The sequence below is a fragment of the Salvelinus namaycush genome, chromosome 2 (assembly GCF_016432855.1).
Source record: "Salvelinus namaycush isolate Seneca chromosome 2, SaNama_1.0, whole genome shotgun sequence".
NCBI classification, from domain to species: Eukaryota; Metazoa; Chordata; class Actinopteri; order Salmoniformes; family Salmonidae; genus Salvelinus; species Salvelinus namaycush.
In genome coordinates, this window is record NC_052308.1 from 17,393,535 (window position 1) to 17,420,301 (window position 26,767).

The 26,767-nt window shown below is 44.4% G+C and overlaps 1 protein-coding gene across 1 annotated transcript in view; it reads left to right on the top strand.

The window, feature by feature from the left end:
- LOC120020574 (plexin-A2-like) overlaps nt 1-23,380 on the top strand; it is a 61,318-nt gene extending 37,938 nt beyond the window's left edge. The window contains exons 5-31 of the mRNA XM_038964281.1: nt 5,317-5,440; nt 5,583-5,736; nt 5,886-5,982; nt 6,683-6,797; nt 6,987-7,187; nt 7,810-7,906; nt 8,747-8,946; nt 9,648-9,799; nt 13,161-13,278; nt 13,438-13,574; nt 13,975-14,142; nt 15,997-16,090; nt 16,243-16,482; nt 16,597-16,740; nt 16,923-17,157; nt 17,277-17,419; nt 17,626-17,894; nt 18,816-18,882; nt 19,258-19,404; nt 20,331-20,490; nt 20,632-20,735; nt 21,559-21,655; nt 21,779-21,972; nt 22,075-22,244; nt 22,368-22,580; nt 22,799-22,949; nt 23,285-23,380. Of these exons, the coding sequence (XP_038820209.1) occupies nt 5,317-5,440; nt 5,583-5,736; nt 5,886-5,982; nt 6,683-6,797; nt 6,987-7,187; nt 7,810-7,906; nt 8,747-8,946; nt 9,648-9,799; nt 13,161-13,278; nt 13,438-13,574; nt 13,975-14,142; nt 15,997-16,090; nt 16,243-16,482; nt 16,597-16,740; nt 16,923-17,157; nt 17,277-17,419; nt 17,626-17,894; nt 18,816-18,882; nt 19,258-19,404; nt 20,331-20,490; nt 20,632-20,735; nt 21,559-21,655; nt 21,779-21,972; nt 22,075-22,244; nt 22,368-22,580; nt 22,799-22,949; nt 23,285-23,380 (4,087 nt within the window). The remainder of the gene's footprint in view (nt 1-5,316; nt 5,441-5,582; nt 5,737-5,885; nt 5,983-6,682; nt 6,798-6,986; nt 7,188-7,809; nt 7,907-8,746; nt 8,947-9,647; nt 9,800-13,160; nt 13,279-13,437; nt 13,575-13,974; nt 14,143-15,996; nt 16,091-16,242; nt 16,483-16,596; nt 16,741-16,922; nt 17,158-17,276; nt 17,420-17,625; nt 17,895-18,815; nt 18,883-19,257; nt 19,405-20,330; nt 20,491-20,631; nt 20,736-21,558; nt 21,656-21,778; nt 21,973-22,074; nt 22,245-22,367; nt 22,581-22,798; nt 22,950-23,284) is intronic.
- Nucleotides 23,381-26,767: the final 3,387 nt, after the last annotated feature.

Here is a 26,767-nt window from a genome sequence, read left to right on the forward strand (position 1 = left end):
ATCCTAGATCTGAATGAATGAAATATTCATATTAAATACTTTTTTCTTTACATAGTTGAATGTGCTGACAACAAAATCACACAAAAATGATCAATGTAAATCAAATTTATCAACCCATGGAGGTCTGGATTTGGAGTCACACTCAAAATGAAAGTGGAAAACCACACTACAGGCTGATCCAACTTTGATGTAATGTCCTTAAAACAAGTCAAAATGAGGCTCAGTAGTGTGTGTGGCCTCCACGTGCCTGTATGACCTCCCTACAACGCCTGGGCATGCTCCTGATGAGGTGGCGGATGGTCTCCTGAGGGATCTCCTCCCAGACCTGGACTAAAGCATCCGCCAACTCCTGGACAGTCTGTGGTGCAACGTGGCGTTGGTGGATGGAGCGAGACATGATGTCCCAGATGTGCTCAATTGGATTCAGGTCTGGGGAACGGGCGGGCCAGTCCATAGCATCAATGCCTTCCTCTTGCAGGAACTGCTGACACACTCCAGCCACATGAGGTCTAGCATTGTCTTGCATTAGGAGGAACCCAGGGCCAACCGCACCAGCATATGGTCTCACAAGGGGTCTGAGGATCTCATCTCGGTACCTAATGGCAGTCAGGCTACCTCTGGCGAGCACATGGAGGGCTGTGCAGCCCCCCAAAGAAATGCCACCCCACACCATGACTGACCCACCGCCAAACCGGTCATGCTGGAGGATGTTGCAGGCAGCAGAACGTTCTCCACGGCGTCTCCAGACTCTGTCACGTCTGTCACATGTGCTCATGTGCTCAGTGTGAACCTGCTTTCATCTGTGAAGAGCACAGGGCGCCAGTGGCGAATTTGCCAATCTTGGTGTTCTCTGGCAAATGCCAAACGTCCTGCACGGTGTTGGGCTGTAAGCACAACCCCCACGTGTGGACGTCGGGCCCTCATACCACCATCATTGAGTCTGTTTCTGACCGTTTGAGCAGACACATGCACATTTGTGGCCTGCTGGAGGTCATTTTGCAGGGCTCTGGCAGTGCTCCACCTGCTCCTCCTTACACAAAGGCGGAGGTAGCGGTCCTGCTGCTGGGTTGTTGCCCTCCTACGGCCTCCTCCACGTCTCCTGATGGTTGTAGACTCCGTCTCATGCTACCACTAGAGTGAAAGCACCGCCAGCATTCAAAAGTGACCAAAACATCAGCCAGGAAGCATAGGAACTGAGAAGTGGTCTGTGGTCACCACCTGCAGAACCACTCCTTTATTGGGGGTGTCTTGCTAATTGCCTATAATTTCCACCTTTTGTCTATTCCATTTGCACAACAGCATGTGAAATTTATTGTCAATCAGTGTTGCTTCCTAAGTGGACAGTTTGATTTCACAGAAGTGTGATTGACTTGGAGTTACATTGTGTTGTTTAAGTGTTCCCTTTATTTTTTTGAGCAGTGTATATAGACTCTTTTTTCCCCCTACTGTGTTATTGACTGTATGCTTGTTTACTCCATGTGTAACTCTGTATTGTTGTCTGTTCACACTGCTATGCTTTATCTTGGCCAGGTCGCAGTTGTAAATGAGAACTTGTTCTCAACTAGCCTACCTGGTTAAATAAAGATGAAAAAAATAAAATAAAAATAGTTTGTTAACAAGAAATTTGTGGAGTGGTTGAAAAACCTAAGTCTATGTAAACTTCCGACTTCAACTATATATGTGGTGTGTTAATGTCTAAAAGTCTAGGACAGGAGAACAAACAGCACTATCAGGCCTAACATGGAGGGGGAGATGAAATAAAAGGGAATGAAAGGGCGCCTGAGATGAAATGGGTATCCAGGGGCACTTCAATTGATAAGAAGCTAAGAGGTTAGTATCTATTCTCCCTATGGATACCGGCTGTATCAAGGAGCCAGCAGGAACAACAACCATCATTGGGTTTCCATTCTGCCTTCATTGTCTTGTAATTACTGTTGAGGTCTCTGTGCGCTTTGAAGGCTCCCATGAGATGTCACCCTCGACCACATCTGAGAGTCCATTAAGCACTGTCTCATCCCACAGTGGACATTACACATGTAAAAGAGAGACACGCTCTATTGTTAGATCCCCTTCAAAAGGAATTGTGATCGCTGAGAGATGCAACCTAGTGAGCCTCTAATTCTTTTAAAGGCCCAGTGCATTCAAAAACGTGATTTATCTGTGTTTTATATACACTGAGTATACCAAACATTAGGAATACCTTACTAATACTGAGCTGCACCCCCTTTTGCCCCCAGAACAGCCTCAATTTGTCAGGTCATGGACTCTACAACGTGTCGAAAATGTTCCACAGGGATGCTGGCCCATATTGATTCCAATGCTTCCCACAGTTGTGTGAAATTGGCTAGGTGTCCTTTTGGCGGTGGACCATTCTTGATACACACAGGAAACAGTTGAGCGTGAAAAACCCAACAGCGTTGCAGTTCTTGACACAAACCGGTGCGCTGGCACCTACTACCATACCCTGTTTAAAGGCGCTTAACTATTTTGTCTTTCCCATTCACCTTCTGAATGGCACACATACACAATACATCTCAATTGTCTCAATTGTCTCAAGACTTAAAAATCCTTCTTTACCTTGTCTCCTCCCCTTCATCTACACTGATTAAAGTGGATTTAACAACTGACATCAATAAGGGATCATAGCTTGGATTCACCTGATCACACCTGGATTCACCTGATCAGTCATGGAAAGAGCAGGTTTTCTTATTGTTTTGTATACTCAGTGTATATTTCCACACTATGAGATTAGAATAATATTGTGAAAATGATTATAATTTTATTTTAGTGTTAGAGCTGTTTAAAAGGACCATGTGAACTTTCAGCCTGTTTTAGTGGGATGGAGTTTTGGCATAACATGTAAATTAGTAAATATACCAATAAGAAAGGGAGTTTCAAACCTCTCTGCCAATGAGAGGTCGTTTTCAGATTCCCCTCCCCACTCAGACCACTCCCAGACTTTTGCTAAGAAGCTATTTTCTTTGCTAAGAAGCTAATTTTGTTTCTTTTAGACTATTTTAATTTAACACAATCACGGTAAGGTACTTAATTGTTACTCCTAAATGATTTTATATTGAGATAAAAATGGTTGCATTGGACCTTTAAGTGCAATGTTTATGTGTGTTTGTGTGCATTTTGAATGTAAATCTGCACGTCCCAAGTTACCACAATTTCTCATTTGAAGAGATAGGTCTTCATAGTGGTGGCACAGGGCTACTCATTTCTTCAAAGTGAAAATGTTCTATTTTCCCCATCTCTCTCTTCATTTTAATTCCATGTTGTCGCTGTCACTTGTCCACTAAAGCTTAACATTGTTGTCATATATCGCCCACCAGGTGCCATTGGAGAGTTCCTCAATGAGCTTGACACCTTGATAAGCTAATTTTTACAATGATGGCTCACCACTCATCGTACTGAGCGACTTCAACCTCCCACTCCTTTCCTCTTTTGAGCTCACCCTTTCCCAGTCCCCTCCCACTCTCAAGGCAGGCAATGCGCTTGACGTCATCTTTACTAAATCCTGTTCACCTACTAACCGTACTGCAACCCCCTTGATATTTCTGATCACTACTTGGTTTCCTTTTCTCTCCCTCTCTCCTCCAACCCTACCCACTCAGCCCCTACCCAGATGGTCCTGTACATCAATCTTCACTCTCTCTCTCTCCCACTACTCTCTCCTACTCTATCCTATCAACTCTACCTTCTGCTAAATCCCTCTCACTACTGTCCTGATTAGGCCTCTTCGACCCCACTGACCTCCATTTCCGCATCCTATGACTATCGCTGTATCTTTCCTCCCGGCCGGCTCAGCCCTCCCCTCCTGCTTCGAGGCTGAGTGACTCACTGCAAGCTCACAGAATAGGATGCGGAAATGTATAAACTAAACTCACGCACATGGAATTGTTCCAAGAGCCGATCTGTAACCCGCCAATAACATCAATTTATTTCCATAGTAGTAGGCTATTAGGCTATTCCCATTCCCTGCTTTATATGGTCTGTGTATTGCCTAAATGTCTCACCGCTCACTAGGCTTAATTGAAGTAGCAGCACAATTCAATTGAAACACAACAAGCTTCTGGGTTTGTAAAAAATATATATAATCTTGATTTGAAACGTTTCCTACACACAATATGATTGTTCTGAAGCTCGGGTTGTAAGAATGTTTTCATTCCACCAGCCATCTGATTTTTTTGCGGGCCAACTGCGGCGAACCGTGAGTATCTGACGCGATGCAGGACTCTACCTTCAGGCTATGCTCAAACCTTACACTCCATCCCGAGCACTCCGTTCTGCCACCTCTGGTCTCTTGGCCCTCCCACCCCTACCGGGGGTCAGTTCAGTCAAAGCTCTCTCTCTCCTGGCACTTCAATTCAAAATCATGTGTATTTTATACTAGTACTGATTTGCTGATAACTACAGTTAACTGACAAAATAAAAGAAACACCAACAAAAAGTGTCTTAATAAAGGGCGTTGTGCCATCCAGGAGCCAAAACAGCTTCAATGCATCTTGGCATAGATTCTATAAGTGTCTGGAACTCTATTGGAGCGATGCGTTTTGTTGATGGTGGTGGAAAAAGCTGTCTCAGGCGCTGCTCCAGCAAGTGTTCATTTGGGTTGAGATCTGGTGACTGAGACAGCCATGGCATATGGTTTACATCGTTTTCATGCACATCAAACATTCAGTGACCACTCATGCCCTGTGGATGGGGACATTGTCGTCAGCACTTTTATGCATGACCCGAAGCATGATGGAATGTTAATTGCTTAATTAACTCCTGTGTGTGGAAGCACCTGCTTTCAACATACGTTGTATCCTTGATTTACTCCTTGATTTAGTGTTTCCATTATTTTGGCAGTTATCTGTACTTTATTGAGGGAAAATGTACTTACTGCAGCTGTGATATGTGGTTGTCTCACCTAGCCAATTAGATGAATGCACTAGTTGTAAGTCGCTCTGGATAAGAGAGTCCGCTAAATGACTAAAATGTCAATGTAAAATGTTAAATAACCCTTACACAAAACACTCACTGCTTAAAATCCATTTATCCCACCGTACAACTGGATTTCCTTCGGCAGAGCAATCCAACCAAACTGATAGGGGATCAATTTCCTTAAAGGAAAATACCACGCCAAAACTATCTTGGTATTTGTTTCATTAGTCCAGTTTTCAATGTATGGAAGTTTCAAAATACAGAAAGTGTCACAGTATGATGCGTTTTGCATTGATGTTGTTTAGATGTTCCTTAAAGGAAAATGTTTATCTCACATGTACAGTAACCAGTAAGAATGAATAATGTCCTGGTTCCCATCTACAGGTGTGCCAGAAGAGACCAATGCCAGAGAGCAGAGGAGCCCTTCCGGTTCGCCACTGATATCGAACGTTGTGTGAAAGTTATCGCTCACCCAGACAGCATTGCCGTGTCAGCACACAGTGTGCCTGTAAGTCAACAGTTAATTATTTACTTCTGATCAAACTGATTCTGACGTGTTCTGAGTCTTGATGGTGGGAAGAAGTCCTCAGTGTTTCATGATAGACCAGACTGTTCCAACCCAGCTATCTCTCTCTGCTCCTCTCCAATAGCTCCTACTGGAGGTGAGCAATGTACCTGACCTCTCAACTGGGATCACCTGTTTATTTGGAGAGCAGACCGAGGTGGAGGGCCATGTCAATGGCAACAGAGTCATGTGCCTGTCCCCATCTGGCAAAGAGGTCCCACACATACCTGAAGGACAAGGTGACAAAATATATAGCTCCAACATAGGACGTATTGCTCTGTGATCCTCAGTGATACATATGTGACTCTTTTACAGAGGACCAGCAGTCTGAATAAAGCCAACTACTATACTGCCAATCTCCTCCCTCCCCTTTGCTTTTCTCCATCAGACTGGTTGGGTGTTGTGCTGCGTCTGAACTCTAAGGAGACAGGTCAAATGCTGGGCAGTACAGAGGTCAAGTTCTATAACTGCAGCGTGCATCAAACGTAAGTTCATCTCCTGGCCCACACGTTATCTGATGCATTCAAAAGATAGTAGGGCACAACCTCTTTAGGACATTGATGGGGACAACCCCACTTAAGATCAGGCAGATAGGTAACCCCTAAGTTCAAATGAACCATCCATTTTGATTTTGGTCAACCTAAGGCAGATAACCCTGCATTGTTAGCTTGTTTGGTTCTGCTTAGTGTTTCTAGACTGGTTCCCTGAGGAACAGTGTACATACTGAGTAGTATGAGTACATACATCTAAACATAGTTCCCTGACCGCGACATTCAGGTCCACTTTAACATAATAGAAATACAGTCCAAAGCCAAATCATATCCGTTTGATCAAAATTAGGTGCCCATTAGCAAAATAGTCTGAGACAGTAGCTAGCTGTGATTAATATTTTAGTCTAAACAGCCTCCCCCTCCCCACTCTGCCTCACACAGCACAGCAGCATCACATCAGCATCACATCAGCCTCCATAATTAATTATCCTGTGTCTGAAAGGACCTGGCAGGCCAGTTCTATGTATACAGAGCTGTTACAGAACATACGGAATTACTGTGTGCTGGTGCCTAATACTGCTCTCTCTGCAACACTGCTTGGCCACAGAGTTTCTAGAAGCATTGGGATGTCTGTTGGCTGGTTAGTCATATGATGTGTGTAACATGTCCATCTGTCCCTCTCCTTGCACTACAGGTGTCTGTCCTGTGTGAACAGTACCTTCCGCTGCCACTGGTGTAAATATCGCAACCTGTGTACCCACAATCCCTTCAGTTGCTCCTTTCAGGAGGGCCGGGTCAACGCCTCAGAGGTAGCTACATGGCTACTGATAAACATACACCACATTAACAGTATTTTCTGGTATAATGCACATTAACCCATGTTTTCATTAATCCATATTTCCATAACATGTTACTCTTTAGGCAATCTATCTTTATAATTTAATAGACCTTGATAGACCCCTGCTGAGGTCCTTTGACTCTTGGAATATGTTCTCTAGGACTGCCCCCAGCTGCTGCACTCTGGGGAGATCCTGATCCCAGCAGGGGAGGTGAGACCCATCACCCTGAGGGCCCGGAACCTTCCACAGCCCCAGTCTGGCCAGCGGGGGTACGAGTGTGTGCTCTACGTTCAGGGAACCAACCACCGTGTCACCGCCCTGCGCTTCAACAGCTCCAGTGTGCAGTGCCAGAACAGCTCGGTACGTACTGTGACTGTGTGACCCTCTCTAACACTCCCCCTGGCACCAGCCTCAGCCTGATTGTGCATTATCCAGGACCATTATCTGTAGTCTAGTGAATTACATCTGAGCTAGTCTCTGAGAGCAATCTGAATCTGATCTCATCCCACTGAGATGAGCTCAGGTATGCCGTGTCTTGATCAAATAAGAAGTAGGTTGTCTGCAGCGGAATGACTAAAACATTTAATTTATGTCTGAAACCAAACGTCAGTGTTATTCAAAGGTGCATCTAGGTCCATGTAATAGGGACATAATAGGTTAACGTCTCAGATAGTCGACAGTGAGGATGAGTGGCAGACAGTGCTGCATAGACTACATGACACACAATCAATTTTTAATGCGTCTATACCTCACTCTTCTATCTCACGTCCAGTAAAAAGCCAATTTTCCTCAGCTCTAGATGAACAGCCTCTCCATTCCCCGCAGAGTCCTGTCCCAATATGGCCATGCACAGTGGAGAGGAGCAGACAGTGATCATAGAAATGACAGGTGGTTAAAAGCCTCATCTCTCTCTCTTCCTCCCTCTCACATCCCTCTCCCACCCCTCTTTCTCTCCCTCTTCCTACCTCTCTCTCTCCGGCAGTACATATATGAGGGTGTGAGGATCAGTGACCTGGCAGTGGACCTCTCCATCATTTGGAATGGCAATTTCATCATCGACAATCCAGATAAGATTAAAGGTGCCTCTGCCATCCATCACTGTCTGCCATGGCTGAGGAGTGGAAAGCTCTCACTCTGGGATGGATGAGGTTTAGCCCACGCCAAGGCTTTCACTCAGCCTTGGGAGAACATTCACATGGCACTCTCTACTGTGTTATTAGTTCTAGCCAATCATCTGGGCTGTGAGGGTGGACTTTTGTGTTAACCATTTTGATTTCTCACTAACTCTTAGATCTCTCCATTATCCTGCTTGAGTGTGTATTTGGTATTAGAATAGTGCCATTCAATATCTAAATACTGTCAAATATACACTGAGTGTACAAAACATTAGGAACAGCTGCTTTTTTCATGACATAGACTAACCAGGTGAATCCAGGTGAAAGCTTTGATCCCATATTGACGTCATGTAGATGAAGGGGAGGAGACAGGTTAAAGAATATTTTTTAAGCTTTGAGACAACTGAGACATGGATTGTGTATGTGTGCCATTCAGAGGGGGAATGGGCAAGACAAAACATGTAAGTGCCTTTGAACAGGGTATGGTAGTAGGTGACACCACACCTACTACCAAACAGGTGGTGATACCTGTCACCACCTGTTTGATTGTGTCAAGAACTGCAACACTTCTGGGTTTTTCACGCTCAACAGTTTCCAGTGTGTATCAAGAATGGTCCACCGCTCAAAGGACATCCAGCCAACTTGACACAAGTGTGTAAAAGCATTGGAGTCAACATGGGCCAGAATCCCTGTGGAATGCTTTTGACACCTTGTAGAGTCCGTGCCCCAGTGAATTGAGGCTGTTTTGAGGCCAGTGTACAAGCACTGAATGTAATTCAACTGCGGTCCTCCTGTATTCCACAGTGCACCTGTATAAGTGTGGTGCCCAGCGGGACAGCTGTGGCATGTGTCTGCGGGCTGAGAGGAAGTTCCAGTGTGGCTGGTGCAGTGGAGAAGGCCGTTGCACCATGAGGCAGCACTGCCTGCCCATCAGCCCCTACGCCAGCCGCTGGCTCGACGTGTCCACCAGGAACGTTAAGTGTACCAACCCACGCATAACTGAGGTTAGTCAGTCAGACCCTTATCTTTTACAACTAACCCCTACTTTAACCTTCACCATTATCCATCATATGGCCTTAGTGATAAGAGGCCTTCTCAGAAATAATCAGTAAAAACAATTGAGATCAGTCCTTAGACATGAGCAAGACCGGTGGTAGCTTGTGGAATAGACACCGACTGGAATGTGGTTTTAACCAATCAGCATCGAGGATTAGACCCACCCGTTGTATAAATAAGACTATATCAGACATACATCTTGTGCCAAATTAATGCAACCTTAAGTTATGCCCTATGCACCCTATTTTGTGGGTGGCAATGAGTGTTCTTGGCCCCAACACACTGTTAATTTTTTAGAATGAGAGAGACACAGTAGGTCAGACAGCCACAGAGAATTACTGCTCCAACTTCAAAGAGCCATGAGCCTTTGAAGTCCCTGTCACATTATTAGTGTTTCAGTGGCAGTCTGGGAGTGAATTGATTCAGACCCGGGCTGCTACTGTCTGCTGCTGGAAACTGGGAGAGCACTGCTCAATAGGCCTGAAGGCACTGTGTGGTCAAGCCATTTTAGATAGAGCTTCTGCATAGTTGTTTTTGGGCATAGTGATGCAATGCATTAATCTGTTGTCATGTATTGAAAATATTACACTACTTGTATGCTGCCACCATAAATCTGTTCCTTCTCCATGCCCCCCTCTCCTTCCTGTAGGTGAGCCCAGTGGCAGGGCCTCCAGAGGGGGGAACACTGGTCACCATCCAGGGCCTGAACTTGGGCCTGTCCTTCTCTGAGCTGGTGGGCAACGTGGAGGTGGCAGGGGTTCAGTGTACCCCACAGGAAGAGGGCTACATCACTGCAGAACAGTAAGAACCAAAATAAACAGAAGCACCCAGACTCCCCATAGCCTTAACCCAAAACCCTAACCCTAGCTCCTAACCCTAAAACTAACCCTAGCTCCTAACCCTAAACCTAATTCTAACCATAACATTAATTCTAACCTTAACCCTAACCCCCCTAGAAATTGCATTAGACATTTTGGGGACAAACAAAATGTCCACAGTTGGTCAAATTTTTGTTTGTTTACTACTCTTGTGGCGACTTCTAGTCCCTACAAATATACAGTTGAAGTCGGAAGTTTACATACACCTCAGCCAAATACATTTAAACTCAGTTTTTCACAATTCCTGACATTTAATCCTAGTAAAAATACCCTGTCTTAGGTCAGTTAGGATCACCACTTTATTTTAAGAATGTGAAATGTCAGAATAATAGTAGAGAGAATTATTTATTTTTGCTTTTATTTCTTTCATCACATTCCCAGTGGGTCAGAAGTTTACATACACTCAATTAGTATTTGGTAGCATTGCCTTTAAATTGTTTAACTTGGGTCAAACGTTTCAGGTAGTCTTCCACAAGCTTCCCACAATAAGTTGGGTGAATTTTGGCCCATTCCTCCCTACAGAGCTGGTGTAACTGAGTCAGGTTTGTAGGCCTCCTTGCTCACACACGCTTTTTCAGTTCTGCCCACACATTTTCTACAGGATTGAGGTCAGGGCTTTGTGATGGCCACTCCAATACCTTGACTTTGTTGTCCTTAAGCCATTTTGCCACAACCTTGGAAGTATGCTTGGGGTCATTGTCCATTTGGAAGACCCATTTGCGACCAAGCTTTAACTTCCTGACTGATGTCTTGAAATGTTGCTTCAATATATCCACATACTTTTTCATCCTCATGATGCCATCTATTTTGTGAAGTGCACCAGTCCTTCCTGCAGCAAAGCACCCCCACAACATGATGCTGTCACCCCCGTGCTTTACGGTTGGGATGGTGTTCTTCGGCTTGCAAGTCTCCCCTTTTTCCTCCAAACATAATGATGGTCATTATGGCAAAACAGTTCTATTTTTGTTTCATCAGACCAGAGGACATTTCTCCAAAAAGTATGATCTTTGTCCCCATGTGCAGTTGCAAACCATAGTCTGGCTTTTTTATGGCGGTTTTGGAGCAGTGGCTTCTTCCTTGCTGAGCGGTGTCGATATATGTCGATATAGGACTCGTTTTACTGTGGATATAGATACTTTTGCACCTGTTTCCTCCAGCATCTTCACAAGGTCCTTTGTTGTTGTCCTGGGAATGATTTGCTCTTTTCGCACCAAAGTGCGTTCATCTCTAGGAGACAGAACGCGTCTCCTTCCTGAGCGGTATGACGACTGCGTGGTCCCATGGTGTTTATACTTGCATGCTATTGTTTGTACAGATGAACGTGGTACCTTCAGGCATTTGGAAATTGCTCCCAAGGATGAACCAGACATGTGGAGGTCTGCAACTTTTTTTCAGAGGTCTTTGCTGATTTCCTTTGATTTTCCCAAGATGTCAAACTAAGAGGCACTGAGTTTGATGGTAGGCCTTGAAATACATCCACAGGCACACCTCCAATTGACTCAAATGATGTCAATTAGCCTATCAGAAGCTTCTAAAGCCATAACATCATTTTCTGGAATTTTCCAAGTTGTTTAAAGGCACAGTCAACTTTGTGTATAATCTTCTGACCCACTGGAATTGTGAATTAAGTGAAATAATCTGTCTGTAAACAATTGTTGGAAAAATTACTTGTCATGCACAAAGTAGATGTCCTAACTGACTTGCCAAAACTATAGTTTGTTAACAAGAAATTTGTGGAGTGGTTGAAAAACTAGTTTTAATGACTCCAACCTAAATGTATGTAAACTTCCAACTTCAACTGTAGTTAAACACGTCCACACACACACACACAAACACACAAACACACACACACACACACACACACACACACACACACACACACACACACACACACACACACACACACACACACACACACACACACACACACACACACACACACACACACACACACACACACACACACACACACACACTATAACTAATGATGAACATAAAGATATACAGGTTGCAGCAGGCTTTCTTTAGTGTGCTGAGGAGTAGAGAGCAGAGCTGTTTTGTGTGCCGTTGTGAGGCTGACGGCACTGCTGTAATTGAAATGCGCCGCATGTCACTGACTGCAGAGACAATCTGTTAGCCATGTGTTTCTCTCACAGCCATGTAATTCGATTGGGCCATGGATGAAGGGACCTTATTTATATCCTTGTATAAAAAAGGAACATGCCAGCAGAAAAACTGAAAACTCCTGACAGCAGAGGGTGGAGAGAAGAGGATTCATTGGGTCCTGTTGTCGGGGTGAAAGGTTCATCCCTAAGATTTAGCAATACTTTTCTGTGACTATTCATTTAGACCCCATACAGTGCTTTAAAACATGTCATTACAAACATAAGTGTTATTGTAGGTCAGTTTGTATAATGACTTATTCATTGCATTCTACATTATCTTATTGACCTGACAGGCTAACTGATTTATCGAGAACACACTGTTGCCATGGTGATGGAGGTAATGGTGGGTAGTGGATGTGGTGGAGTTTATTATTGCTGTTATATTGGTGCTTTCGGTTTTTCATTAGGAAGAAAGATGGCCCTCCATATTAACCTACCACTACTATGATAGTCTGCTTCAATCACATTGTCTAGAGAGACCAACAGAAAACAGCACTTTTTCTTCAATTGAAAAACGTGTACAGCACAGTAATCTATCTCTTTCTCTCCCTCCTTTTCTCCCTCCCTCCCTCCCTTTCTCCCTTCTTTTCTCTCTCTCTCTCTCTCTCTCTCTCTCTCTCTCTCTCTCTCTCTCTCTCTCTCTCTCTCTCTCTCTCTCTCTCTCTCTCTCTCTCTATATATATATATATATATATATATATATATATATATATATATATATATATATCTCTCTATATCTCTCTCTCTATATATATCTTGCTCTCTCTATATCTCTCTCTCTCTCTCTATCTCTCTCTCTCTCTATCTCTCTCTCTATATATATATATCTCTCTCTCTATATCTCTCTCTCTATATATATATCTCTCTATCGCTCTCTCTATATATATATATCTCTCTCTATATCTCTCTATCTCTCTCTCTATATATCTCTCTCTCTCTATATATCTTTCTCTCTCTCTCTCTCTCTCTCTCTCTCTCTCTCTCTCTCTCTCTCTCTCTCTCTCTCTCTCTCTCTCTCTCTCTCTCTCTCTCTCTCTCTCTCTCTCTATATATATATATATCTCTCTCTATATATATATATATATCTCTCTATATCTCTGTGTTTGTGTGTTCTGACAGGATTGTGTGTAAAATGGCCTCTACGTCTCAGGGAAGTGCACCTGGTCCAGTCCAGCTGTGTGTTGGTGAATGTAGACCAGAACTACGAACTCAGTCCTCCCAGCTCTACTCCTTTGAGGTATGATCTGCATCTTAAACCATACATAGAACACATCTCTCTACTACAGTATTATTGCTTTGGAACAGTTTGTTCTCATACACTATCATATGAGTCATCAACAAAAAGTCCACAAAGTAGCATGCCATGTGGAATATTGAGAAAATTATTTTTTCATAGACTCCTACCATGGTGGGACTGACCCCTGGCCGAGGGCCTGAGTCTGGGGGCACTAAGGTCACCATCGTGGGGGAGAACCTGGGTGCTGGGAGCAGTGTGAACGTTACCTTTGGAAACCAGACTTGTGAGCTGTACAGGTGAGTGCACAGGAACAAGCCAACCGAGAACCCTCTACTGAAGCTCCTACAAAGACCCTTATATAAAAGTGGGGACTTGATGAAAGTGCCTGTGGAAAGGCTGAACGCCAGGACAGTGCATTGTTTTCTACTCTTATTTTTAGAGATCTATTTAAAGATCAAAAAGGGCCCTCATTGTGAGTCTCAGGAGGGTGAAGAAAAGGCACCATTAGCTAGAAATCCTCTAATTACTATGTTTCATCTCTAAAGAGGGAGGGGCAGACCATAATGCTCACTTGCCCTGCATTGTAATGTGCATAACTCACTGTAGTAGAGTTAAGATTCCCACCATGGTAAAGAGCAGGTACAGACAGAATCAAGGGAATTGAACCCTATTGGTATTTCTTGTTGGTTTTCCCAGGCGGACCATGTCGGAGATCGTGTGTTTCTCGGCACCCTCTGTGACGGGCGCCACCCTGGTGCAGGTCAGCCTCAGTGTAGATCTGGCCATGGTGCCAGGAAGCCTGGGCTTTGAGTACATCGAGGATCCCACAGTCCAGCGCATCGAGCCAGAGTGGAGCATCACTAGGTACAACAAACCTCCCCGCTAATAAGTTGTGTGTGCAACCTGATATTTTGATAACATGGCCTCCTATTTATGCCACCCCACCCACCCCCTCCATTTGGTTCAGCTGTATATTACTGAGGAATAAGGTGAGTGAAGGTGCAAGGCACCGCAGCAGCCTGCTCTGCTGGCCTTCCAGTCACATATTATGCATGATGGTTGGTGCAGGGCTGTATGTGACTTGACATAGAGACAGCCAGCCAGGGAGAAGTGGTGCAGCGGCATGGCTACTGGCTTTCTACTCTGTCAACTGACAGGGGATTTCACAGACTTATAATCAAAGTCCCATCGTCTCATCATCTGTGTGCAGTCACACCATGTGGCCACCTAGGCTTAGGTATCCTTTGAAGTGTGGGAATGATTGGATTCGTCTCAAGCTGACTAGACAGATGTGCCCCTTTTTCATTTAGTTTCTCTCTTCTCTTCAGGTGGGTCTCTATTCCCACACTCTCAAACTATTTCGGAGCTCTACATGATATCGCGGCTAGTTTGTTTGTGTTAATTGCATCTACATATATGTAGCACAATCATGTAGCTTTCATGAAATGTCAGCCATGGATACCTGATAGATGAATAAATAGGAAGCCAGCTGGCAGAACCGTTCAATCTGGCCCTATCTGGCCAGAACAATTAGATGTTTTCTTAGTACCAAAGCACAGTTCAATGCAAATCAGGTGCTTTTGATAACGACAGGAAGCAGAGGAAACTGTTTATCTTGGCTCACCTATTCAGAGGTGTTTGATAACGAAAGGAAGCAGAGGAAACTGTTTATCTTGGCTCACCTATTCAGAGGTGTTTGATAACGAAAGGAAGCAGAGGAAACTGTTTATCTTGGCTCACCTATTCAGAGGTGTTTGATAACGAAAGGAAGCAGAGGAAACTGTTTATCTTGGCTCACCTATTCAGAGGTGTTTGATAACGAAAGGAAGCAGAAAACTGTTTATCTTGGCTCACCTATTCAGAGGTGTTTGATAACGAAAGGAAGCAGAGGAAACTGTTTATCTTGGCTCACCTATTCAGAGGTGTTTGATAACGAAAGGAAGCAGAGGAAACTGTTTATCTTGGCTCACCTATTCAGAGGTGTTTGATAACGACAGGAAGCAGAGGAAATTGTTTATCTTGGCTCACCTATTCAGAGGTGTTTGATAACGACAGGAAGCAGAGGAAACTGTTTATCTTGGCTCACCTATTCAGAGGTGTTTGATAATGAAAGGAAGCAGAGGAAACTGTTTATCTTGGCTCACCTATTCAGAGGTGTTTGATAACGAAAGGAAGCAGAAAACTGTTTATCTTGGCTCACCTATTCAGAGGTGTTTGATAACGAAAGGAAGCAGAGGAAACTGTTTATCTTGGCTCACCTATTCAGAGGTGTTTGATAACGAAAGGAAGCAGAAAACTGTTTATCTTGGCTCACCTATTCAGAGGTGTTTGATAACGAAAGGAAGCAGAGGAAACTGTTTATCTTGGCTCACCTATTCAGAGGTGTTTGATAACGAAAGGAAGCAGAGGAAACTGTTTATCTTGGCTCACCTATTCAGAGGTGTTTGATAACGACAGGAAGCAGAGGAAACTGTTTATCTTGGCTCACCTATTCAGAGGTGTTTGATAACGACAGGAAGCAGAGGAAACTGTTTATCTTGGCTCACCTATTCAGAGGTGTTTGATAATGAAAGGAAGCAGAGGAAACTGTTTATCTTGGCTCACCTATTCAGAGGTGTTTGATAACGAAAGGAAGCAGAGGAAACTGACAGTTTATCTTTTCACCTATTCAGAGGCCAATATGGATGTGTATATTGGTGAATGTGTTGTGTTTCATAGTGGACACACTACCCTGATGGTGACCGGGACCAACCTGGATGTGGTGCAGGAGCCGAGGGTCAGGGTCAAGTACGCCGGCCACGAGTCTGTCAACGTGAGTCTGTCCACTGATAACGTAGTAGGATATCTCTTTCTCCTGTCCAGTATCTTGTATAGTACTGATAAATGGTGGCCAATTGTAATTTCAAAACTCTTGACAAATATTTATCTTTGCTTGTCTGTCACTGTCCGTGGATCTCTCCCCAGGTGTGTAAGGTGCTCAACACCACCACGATAATCTGCTTCGCTCCCTCCCTGAAGGCAGAGTACACACTGGAGCAGGAGTCAGTGAAACACGTGGAAGAGTTTGGTTTTGTTTTCAACAATGTGCAGGCCCTGCTCACCTACAACAGTACAAGCTTCATCTACTACCCCAACCCTTACCTGGAGCCCCTCAGCTTGTCTGGGGTGCTGGAGCAGAAACCTGGTTCCCCCATCATACTCAAGGTGGGACAGCCCAGCCCAGCCTGGGGCAGCCCGTAACTGTAGCACAATTGTCATTAGATGATGAGTTCTATCTACTGACCTGATGGATGTGGGGTTTCCCTCTCTGTGTTGCAGGGGCGCAACCTGGTGCCCTCAGCATCTGGAGGGGCCAGGCTGAACTACACCGTGCTGATCGGGGACACACCCTGCTCCCTCACCGTCTCTGACACACAGCTCCTCTGTGAGCCCCCAAACCTCACAGGCCAGCACAAAGTCATGGTCAGTCATTCTGTCTGTCTAAGTCCAGATCTAGATAAACTATTAAGTAAAATGCAGCTTGACCAAGGTCAAACAAATGTATAAAAGGAAGCTATTGTTCAGTATGGTTTCCCTGTCTGTTGAAGTCTATTTGATTTATGGCCTTTGTACACATGTGTTTATGGTTTATTGCCAATGTACAGGTCCAGGTGGGTGGTCTCCACATCTCTCCTGGTGCAGTCCACTTCCGCTCAGACAGCCTGCTCACCCTCCCTGCCATCTTCAGCATCACGGCTGGAGGAGGCCTGCTGCTCATCATCGTCTTCATTGTTCTATTGGCCTACAGACGAAAGTCGCACGAGAATGACCTCACTCTCAAACGCCTGCAGATGCAGATGGACACCCTGGAGTCTCGGGTGGCTCTGGAGTGCAAGGAAGGTGAGTCTGACCAGCACGTTATCAGACAACTGAGAGAAATATAATGCTGATAATTCACAAATTGCTAGAATATGGACTAAATTCCTCCAATCATTCTCATTCTCTGTAATTGTGCCCAGCGTTCGCTGAGCTGCAGACTGACATCAACGAGCTGACCAGTGACCTAGACAGGGCTGGGATCCCCCACCTGGACTACCGCACCTATACCATGAGGGTCCTCTTCCCTGGCATTGATGACCATCCTGTACTCAGGGAGCTGGAGGTAAACAACCATTACCACCATTACAAACCTGGCCACACCTGACCCCTTGTCATCTACTTGTAGAAACAGAATATCTAACAAACACAACCAATGTGGCATACATAGATAAATCATTTTACAATTGGGAGACAAAACGGATCATAATCCCAACGCAAGATCCCTCTACTCTCTAACTGAGGGTTATGTGTGTGTCTCTGTGTGTGTAGGTGTCTGGAAGCGGGCAGCAGGGTATGGAGAAGGCCCTGAAGCAGTTTGCCCAGCTGGTGAATAACAAGGTGTTCCTGCTGACCTTTATCCGTACTCTGGAGCTCCAGCGCTCCTTCTCCATGCGTGACCGCGGCTACGTGGCCTCGCTCATCATGACTGCGCTGCAGGGCCGTCTGGAGTACGCCACCGACGTGCTCAAACACCTCCTCTCTGACCTCATCGAGCGCAACCTGGAGAGCAAGAACCACCCCAAACTACTGCTGCGCAGGTACAGATAGATAACGCTAAAGCAGACAGGTGAAAGACAGGAGCAGTGACAGTAGGGAGAGGGAGAGGGAGAGGGAGAGGGAGAGGGAGAGGGAGAGGGAGAGGGAGAGGGAGAGAAATGCGAAGTGTAGACAGCCATTGTCAGTCTGACTTATCCTCTGTGTGCCACTCATGAAACATTCAGCTGTAGCGCACGTTTCCTCCCCTCCACCTTGCTTTCTTCTGCACATTGTTTTCCCAGGACTGGGAGAAGCCTGCTAAATCTTTCATAGGATTTTTGGGGGAAGCACTCAGTCTGAGACACATTCATTAAATATAGGGATGAGTTAACATGGGAGGCAGCAAGGCTGACCTTGTTAGCCCAAACATTCTGCACTCATGAAAAGACAATGAAATGCAGGCAATGAGAAAGAAGTGACAGCCAGGTATATAAGTATGATGGACAGAGCATGAGCAAGAGAAAGAGATGAGCAAGTTAGGAGGCTGCAATGCAGATATATGGTTAACTCTAAAGGGAGGCAAAGGGCTAATATTTAACAGTTATCTTTGACGTTGGATTGCTTTATCAGATATAAGATACACGTATGTTTTTAGTGTGGTATTTGTCTATTGATACATAACAAATCAGTTAATCTTGCACACACAGCATTTGATGATGGGATGAGTGCTGCTGACACAGAGAAAGGACACACAGTAGCTTTTGCACAATTATGTCATGACCCAAATAGGTTCTATTCTATAGCAGCAGCACTCAGGTTTTGGTGTGTTAGTCCTCTGAGACCATGCAGAGCAGCATGTTACTTTTACATAAACATTGTTTTTTTTACCTCTTAATAAGCATTTTGTATATCTACATGATCAGACCAATCTACCTTTAGACATCTACCTGTTAAAAATGTATCCGTCTGTCTCTTTCTTGCAGAACTGAGTCAGTTGCAGAGAAGATGCTGACAAATTGGTTTGCCTTTCTACTTCACAAATTCCTTAAGGTAATATCAATGACTTGGAACCTCATCACTGCAGAAGTCAGCTTGATGTATTACTGCAATCCTCTAATGATTGTTATTGATTATACACCTGATGGATTTCTATGTGCATTTGGATTACACTTGTGTCCCATGATGTGTGATATGAATATGTTTTATGAACAATGTAGAGCGATAATGTTCACCTCAGAGGTCAAGCAGGTCTTATTGGTCTCTACAAATCAATGCTAAGCAACCTGGAGTTTATTAGAGTTGATGACTCATGCTCTGTTCTCTGAATCCCAGTCATATGGGGGTGAATAGCTCACAGGCATGTCTCTCCTCTCCTGCCTCTCTCAATCCTCTCTTCTCTCATCCTCTGTTCCTCCCTGGACAAAGGAATGTGCAGGTGAGCCTCTCTTCATGCTGTACTGTGCCATCAAGCAGCAGATGGAGAAGGGACCTATAGACTGCATCACCGGGGAGGCGCGCTACTCCCTCAGTGAAGACAAACTCATCCGCCAACAGATTGAATACAAGACCCTGGTGAGTCATCATACCACACAACAATTTGTCTTAGATGTCAGATTCCATTAAAACCACTTGGAATATTTTCTCAGTTACCACCATGATAGTGGAACGCTTGCCTGCATGTCGTTCTGCCCCTGAGCAAGGCAGTCAACCCATTGTTCCCCGGGTGCCGAAGACGTGGATGTTGATTATGGTAACCCCCCGCACCTCTCTGATTCAGAGGGGTTGGGTTAAATGCGGAAGACACATTTCAGTTGAATGCATTCAGTTGTACAACAGACTAGGTATCCCCCTTTCTGCTTACAACACAGCTGGTATGCAAAATGCTGTGCTCTGTAAATATCAACTCATGGTGCCCTTATGTTAAACTGCTGAATAAGGGATAATTATTTTGCTTGATAATAAAACAGTAAAGAGCCAAAAGAGCCAAATAATATTTTACATGCTTTTCAGTGACACAATCAGCTAAGAATTAAATTACATTATCTAACCAGGGCCAGACAGTTCCAGTCTTTGCTTGGCTACTGGGTAAAATGGTCTGCAGCTAAAGCAGAAGTTGGATGCAGCAGCAGTGTGCCTCATCCCCCAGGCTGAGAGCAGCCCAGTGACGAGATGACACCTCTCTGATCGCCCTGTCGGAGAGGTTGTGTTTCATTACCCGTTTAGTGCCCCGCTGGAGCTGGCAACCCAGCATCCAGCTGAAAGTGTGAAATTACATTTCTGGCCAAAGCTGTGAAAGAGATGGCACACAATGAGAGGAGAGACTCCTCCATGCAGCCAGTAGACCAGTGTATAGAGAGGGACAGTGGGTAGTGCTGACAGCTCTCTCTCTCTCTCTCTCTCTCTCTCTCTCTCTCTCTCTCTCTCTCTCTCTCTCTCTCTCTCTCTCTCTCTCTCTCTCTCTCTCTCTCTCTCTCTCCCTCTCTCTGGTCCCTACTCAGACTCTGAGCTGTGTAAACCCAGACAATGAGAACAGCCCTGAGATCCCTGTCAAGGTGCTCAATTGTGACACCATCACCCAGGTGAAGGAGAAGATCCTGGATGCTGTCTGTAGGAACATGCACTTCTCCCAGAGGCCCCGCGCTGCAGACATGGACCTAGGTGAGTCAGACTGGCTCCAGTCGGAATTAATGGATGACCTACAATAACTGATATTGAGATAAACAAGTGATTATTCTCTGTCTGCTTGTTTGACTTATTGAGGGACTCATAGATGTACCCATGTGTTTATATCCCCAACAGAATGGCGCCAGGGGAGGACGGCACGTGTGGTCCTGCAGGATGAAGACATCACCACTAAGATTGAAGGCGATTGGAAAAGACTCAACACCCTCATGCACTACCAGGTCAAGCCACTCACTCCCCAATCCCCATCACACAGTTCACTAACATGAATGTACAGTATGTTGTCCTCACTGCTGCCTCTGGCCATAGTAAACTAAACTGATCCACCTCTTTCATCTCCTGTATGAGTCAGTTGCTTCCTCCTACAGGTAAATCACGGGGGGTGTTCATAACAGCTCCAAATAGAGCACAAGTATAAACACATTACAGTTAATCTCACTCTATACCCACAAATGCTCTGACTCTCCAGCTGGGGTGTAAAACACATTTGCATGAAGCCAAGAGACAAATACATTCAGCCTTGGCTGCCACACCAGGAGAGAGGGTTGAAAGAGGTGTAATGTGTTGATAAAATCTATCAAGGATGTGAACAATTTTCCTCAATTACTTTTAGTCTCTCTGGTGCGTACCTGGTTCTGTGTGACAGCTGAATCTGCAAAGCAGCAGCAGAAGTGACTTCTGCTCATGTTGGGAGCCTGCTTTACTGCAAAAGGCATGCACATAGCATAAGTGAGCAGACCCTATAGGACATTTCTCAGCATGAAATGGATATCACACAAAGCATCATCCATGGCATTTATAGCATAGCAACCGATATCTAAAAAATAGTCCTTGCTAGATCACTGCATGTTTTATTTCACAGACTGTATTATCAAGTTCATTATATATCTCAAATAGTAAATTAAATAACTCCTATAGGTCTCATCAGGCTGGATTCATCATATCAATGTCATTTTCTGTGGAAATCATTCTGACCCAATAATGTTGAATTGGGAGTGGGTCAAACTGACATGAATCCTTGTGTTTCTCCTATGAACCCTGCAGGTATCAGACCGCTGTGTGGTGGCCCTGGTGCCCAAGCAGATGTCCTCTTACAACCTGCCCTCCTCAGCCAGCTTCCCACGCAGCATTAGCCGATACGGTCAGTCAGTCAGGCCTGCCCTGGAGCCACCATCACCACCAAACCACTCACTTACCTATTCATTATTCTACCTGACCTACTGATGTTCCTGCTCATGTTTTGAGACCGTCCGTCTGTCTGCAGATGTACCATTCCGCTCCAACCCCACCAGCCCTGACAGCCCTCACTCCCGCATGCCCATGCTCACCCCGGACATGGAGAGCGGGGTGAAGGTGTGGCACCTGGTCAAGAACCACGACCACGGGGACCAGAAGGAGGGTGAACGCGGCTCCAAGATGGTGTCAGAGATCTACCTGACCAGGCTACTGGCTACTAAGGTATTACCTCACCCTCTCCCAGAGCATCTTAGCAATTACAGATTCAGTAAGTATGTTTCAACGATATGGTGTGCTTTTAACATTGCTGTGGTGTTTTGTTAGGGTACGCTGCAGAAGTTTGTCGATGACCTGTTTGAGACTTTGTTCAGCACCGTCTGCTGGGGCAGTGCTCTGCCACTCGCCATCAAGTACATGTTTGACTTTCTGGACGAGCAGGCTGACAAGCATGGCATCCATGACATGGATGTTCGCCACACATGGAAAAGCAACTGGTGAGGGAGTGCAGATTTAATATGCTACTTGAAAGCAACAGCACAAAATAATGAATTTATACTGATTGTCTTAATATATAGACTGTTTGGAAAATTGTGTTTCTCGTCCTCTCTCTGCCCCAGCCTGCCTCTGCGCTTCTGGGTGAATGTGATCAAGAACCCTCAGTTTGTGTTTGACATCCACAAGAGCAGCATCACAGATGCCTGTCTGTCTGTTGTGGCGCAGACCTTCATGGACTCCTGCTCTACCTCAGAGCATCGCCTGGGCAAGGACTCACCCTCCACCAAGCTACTCTATGCCAAGGACATCCCCCACTACAAGAGCTGGGTAGAGAGGTGAGATGTGTGTGTGTGTGTGTTAGTTACATCACTCAACTGTGATATTATTAATTTGATTCTTAGTTATTATTTCCCACTGAAATGACTGAGGTAGATAGACTTTATTAGCCAGACTACCTTTATATCTTACAGTCACACGTGGGCTGACAGAATAGCTCTAACCCCCAGGCTTGATGGCTGCTGACAGTGTAGTGTGTGTCTCTGTCTCCCTCTAGGTACTACGCAGACATAAACCGCTTGCCTGCCATCAGCGACCAGGACATGAATGCCTACCTGGCCGAGCAGGCCCGCCTTCACTCCAATGAGTTCAATGTGCTCAGTGCCCTTCACGAGATCTACGCCTACGTCAGCAAGTACAGCCAAGAGGTGAGGCCCTATACCTCAATAACTTTACACATTATAGTAGTGGGGGGCAGGGTGGCATTCAAAACATATGCATCTAGATTCAAACTATTATCAAAGTATCCCTTAGCCTGTCTATGTGTAGTAACAAGAGGGAATTTGCAGCACAAAGTACAGTAACCTTGTGTTTCCCTGCCTGCTATGCTGATTTCATGTTTGTCTTGTCTTGTGTGTGTGTGTGTGTGTGTGTGTGTGTGTGTGTGTGTGTGTGTGTGTGTGTGTGTGTGTGTGTGTGTGTGTGTGTGTGTGTGTGTGTGTGTGTGTGTGTGTGTGTGTGTGTGTGTGTGTGTGTGTGTCAGATCATTGAGGCCCTGGAGCAGGATGAGCAGGCCCAGAAGCAAAGGCTGGCCTACAAGGTGGAGCAGATCATCGCAGCCATGTCTGTGGAGAGCTGAGACAGATGTGTGTACTCAGAGACACACTGACATGACAAGGCCCAGGACACAGGCCACAAGCTGTCAGCAGAGCAAGCACACCCAAAAGCCACAGGTGAAGTGAACTACAGATTAATTCAGCCTGAGTGCTCAACAAGGGAAGAACATGGATAGACAAGCAAATTCACCAAGCACTGCTGTTCTCTTTCTGTTGGCTGCAATGAGACCACATGTGGAGGCAAAGACAAAATAACTTTCTGTTTTTACTACAAAAACAAAATACATTTATCTAAGTATGAACTAATGACATACATATGATAGCCTTGGCCTTGGACTGACATTTCCACTTCAGTGGACAAGTCTAATAAGCCTTTATGAAACCGTATGAAGGCTCTATGAAAGTTAGAATTTACTCTGAGATTGGATGGCAGTAAAATGTTATCCTGAACCTCCATGTCATCCAATGTAGCATCATTTTTGGGGGGGCTACCTCTCTGCCTGACACTCAGCTTTCCAGACACACAACACTATTATTACAGGTTGAGGGTTCAATTCCATTTTTGCATACTTTGGGCTGGATCCAATCAAATCTGCCTTAGCAATGGTTACACAGTTACACTGCCTACTGCCTGTGTAAACATGTGCCTAAATCTGGACACTGGGTGCATGGCGAGGGGAGGTCATCTGGTGCCCAAAATCTTTCTGTGAATCTATTTATGCTATTGTGTAAATACTGCAGTGCAAATTTGATTGAATTAAGCCATCATAATTCCATATATTATAAATAGAACACATCTATATAGAAAGCCATTACAAATATATAATTTATTTAAAATGATCACTTCAGTTTGTTGACCTCTTAGTGCCAAAAGCTTATCATACTAGGCATAAATGCCATGTAGACAAAGTAGGAATTATATATAAAATCGTTGAATAAGGTGGTCTTACATTAAGTTATTAAGGCACTCTGGGGATGACAGACATGAGGGAAGTGAGGGAAGAACTAGATTAGCAGTGACCCAAAGTAGCCAAATGGAGCTTTGGGAATCATTCCATAGAGCTGGAAGATTAATGACAGCTAACTACTTCCTGTGGGCCAGATCATTTTCATCCTGGTTAATGAGACTTCTCAGCCATCAGTCATTGTTTACACTGAACATGATACTTGAATTACAGTAGATCTTTGTGTTATATTTTCGGAGAATCCTCAGGCTTCCACGTAGCATGCGTGGTTGAGGTGGACACTCAAGATTCCTGTTGCATCAAGTAGTCTGTATCATTCTTTTAAATGTCCCATTCATGTTTTTACAGAATGCAATCAACATGACAGAATAGCCATTTAAATGGTTTGATTTTCACATATTCAAATTACTGCATTCATTGAGTGCAATCTTAAAGATGGTCATTATAAAACTGGACACTCCAGAGGATTGCTTTAATCCAGGGTTTGTGTTTATCTTTATCTGCATTGAAGACATTTATTACACTCCTGATGATTTCTACATTATTCTACAGTCATTGTAAAAGAGTAAAAAAACTAAGAGGTTAAAGAAAAGAAGAAAAAACCTGTCATGTCCTGTTTGTGTAAAAAAAAATATATATTACAAATATTCCCTCCCACTATTATAGCTACACTGTTTCATGTGTGACGTTTTGATGATGATCATTTAGAAATGTGTTGTGCAATAAACTGTAAGACATTTTAACATTGAACCTTTTTAAAAACAATATTTTATTGTATAAATATTGTACATACAAAACACTCCTATTTTGCAAGCAAACGATTCACTTTGTACTGTTGCTATACATTAAAAAGTCAACTTGAGGAAATACATTTGTCTAGATTCTTTTCCAGCAATAATGCGTTTTGAATTAGCATGAATGAGTCATAGCTAGAATGTGAGAGCCTTGAGGATATGTCACACTAGTAGCTTACAGATATGCATAATATTTTGGACAATATTTTAGACCAACAGAATAGATGGCATTGACACCGACTTGGCCCGTCTTCCAATCCTCACGATGAAGCTAACATGCAGTGGATTATCTACTCAAGCATTTTATGTTTCATAATTCATGGCCACTCCACTCTGTGTTCCCATTCTCACACTGGAGCCAATGTCTGATGCTGTTATTGGGGAGGTGATTTGTCTGTCGTGCTGGCGTAAGCAGCCCTAGACAACCCAGCCCTGTAGCCTACTCTACTCACCATGCTTAGGCCGCATTAGCATGCAAATTGAATAGTGTTGTAAATTGGTATCGGACAGGGCCCTGTCTCTGGACAGGGCTTCCACAGTCTGAGGTCCGAGGTCGACAATGATCTCCGGGATATTGTCCTACTCTTGTTCATTAATCTGGGTAATTGCTAACATTGATTTGGCTCCATCTCCATTATTACTGATGCCTTTAGACCTCTGAAATAAGTCTTCAACAGAGTGAGTTTGGAAAAGTAATTTCCAACTTCAGGTCTGTCTTTTTTCTAGGAAAATGATCCTGGGTATATTATTGAGCTAAGATAAATCATTAGAGCAAATGAAGAGGTATTGAATTCTCAGAGTCTCTGAAAATACATTTTGGGAAAATAGCTTGAATCAAATTGGAGCCACAAACTTTTAAACTGGAGATAGTCCTTGACCACTTGTCCTACAGCCAGCATACAATTCTACAGTATGTAGGTACAATAGAGGGGGCCTCAAGGGTACTTACCATAAGAGTAATTCATTATTCATACTAACCCTACAGGGCTCTATGTAAAGGAGTGGGGGAGAGGTATCTTACCTTTAAGACTCTATATGTACCTGTTCTTCAGAACTGACAGCCTCACTCCTTTTCCTGTCAGAGAGCCTTCACCCAGCAACTAGCAGCCAGCTCACCTCCCAGAGAAACACTGGGGAGCATCATTAGAGCTCACACCTTCTCCACCCAGACGAGCAGCCGACAGGGAGTCCTCTTATTTGGCATATGTATGGCTGGCCAGAAACAGACTAGATAGATTTACAATACAGTAGAGCTACAAGAAACACTGTGGCACTTTAATCACAACCCAACAACCCTACAATCTGAGAGCGCTTTCCCCCTGCTTGATAGGAACATAAGAAAAGCCTATTTGATTCAATCCACAGCCACAATCTGCCTGCTTTAATAGTCCTTCAGCTCGGTCTTCTCCCTCCATAGCCCTGGCTACAGTATGTTAGAGCCATTGAAAGCAAGACCTTGCTCTCGCTGCAGATCTTGGAGAATAATTCCATTCTTCGCTGTAACTGCAGTGAATACTAAATGGAGTCTCTTTGGATCCTGAGCAACAGAACAGTCAATGAAAGCGTAGCTAATTATCTATGCACACATTTTTTAATATATACAGTGGGGCAAAAAAGTCAGCCACCAATTGTGCAAGTTCTCCCACTTAAA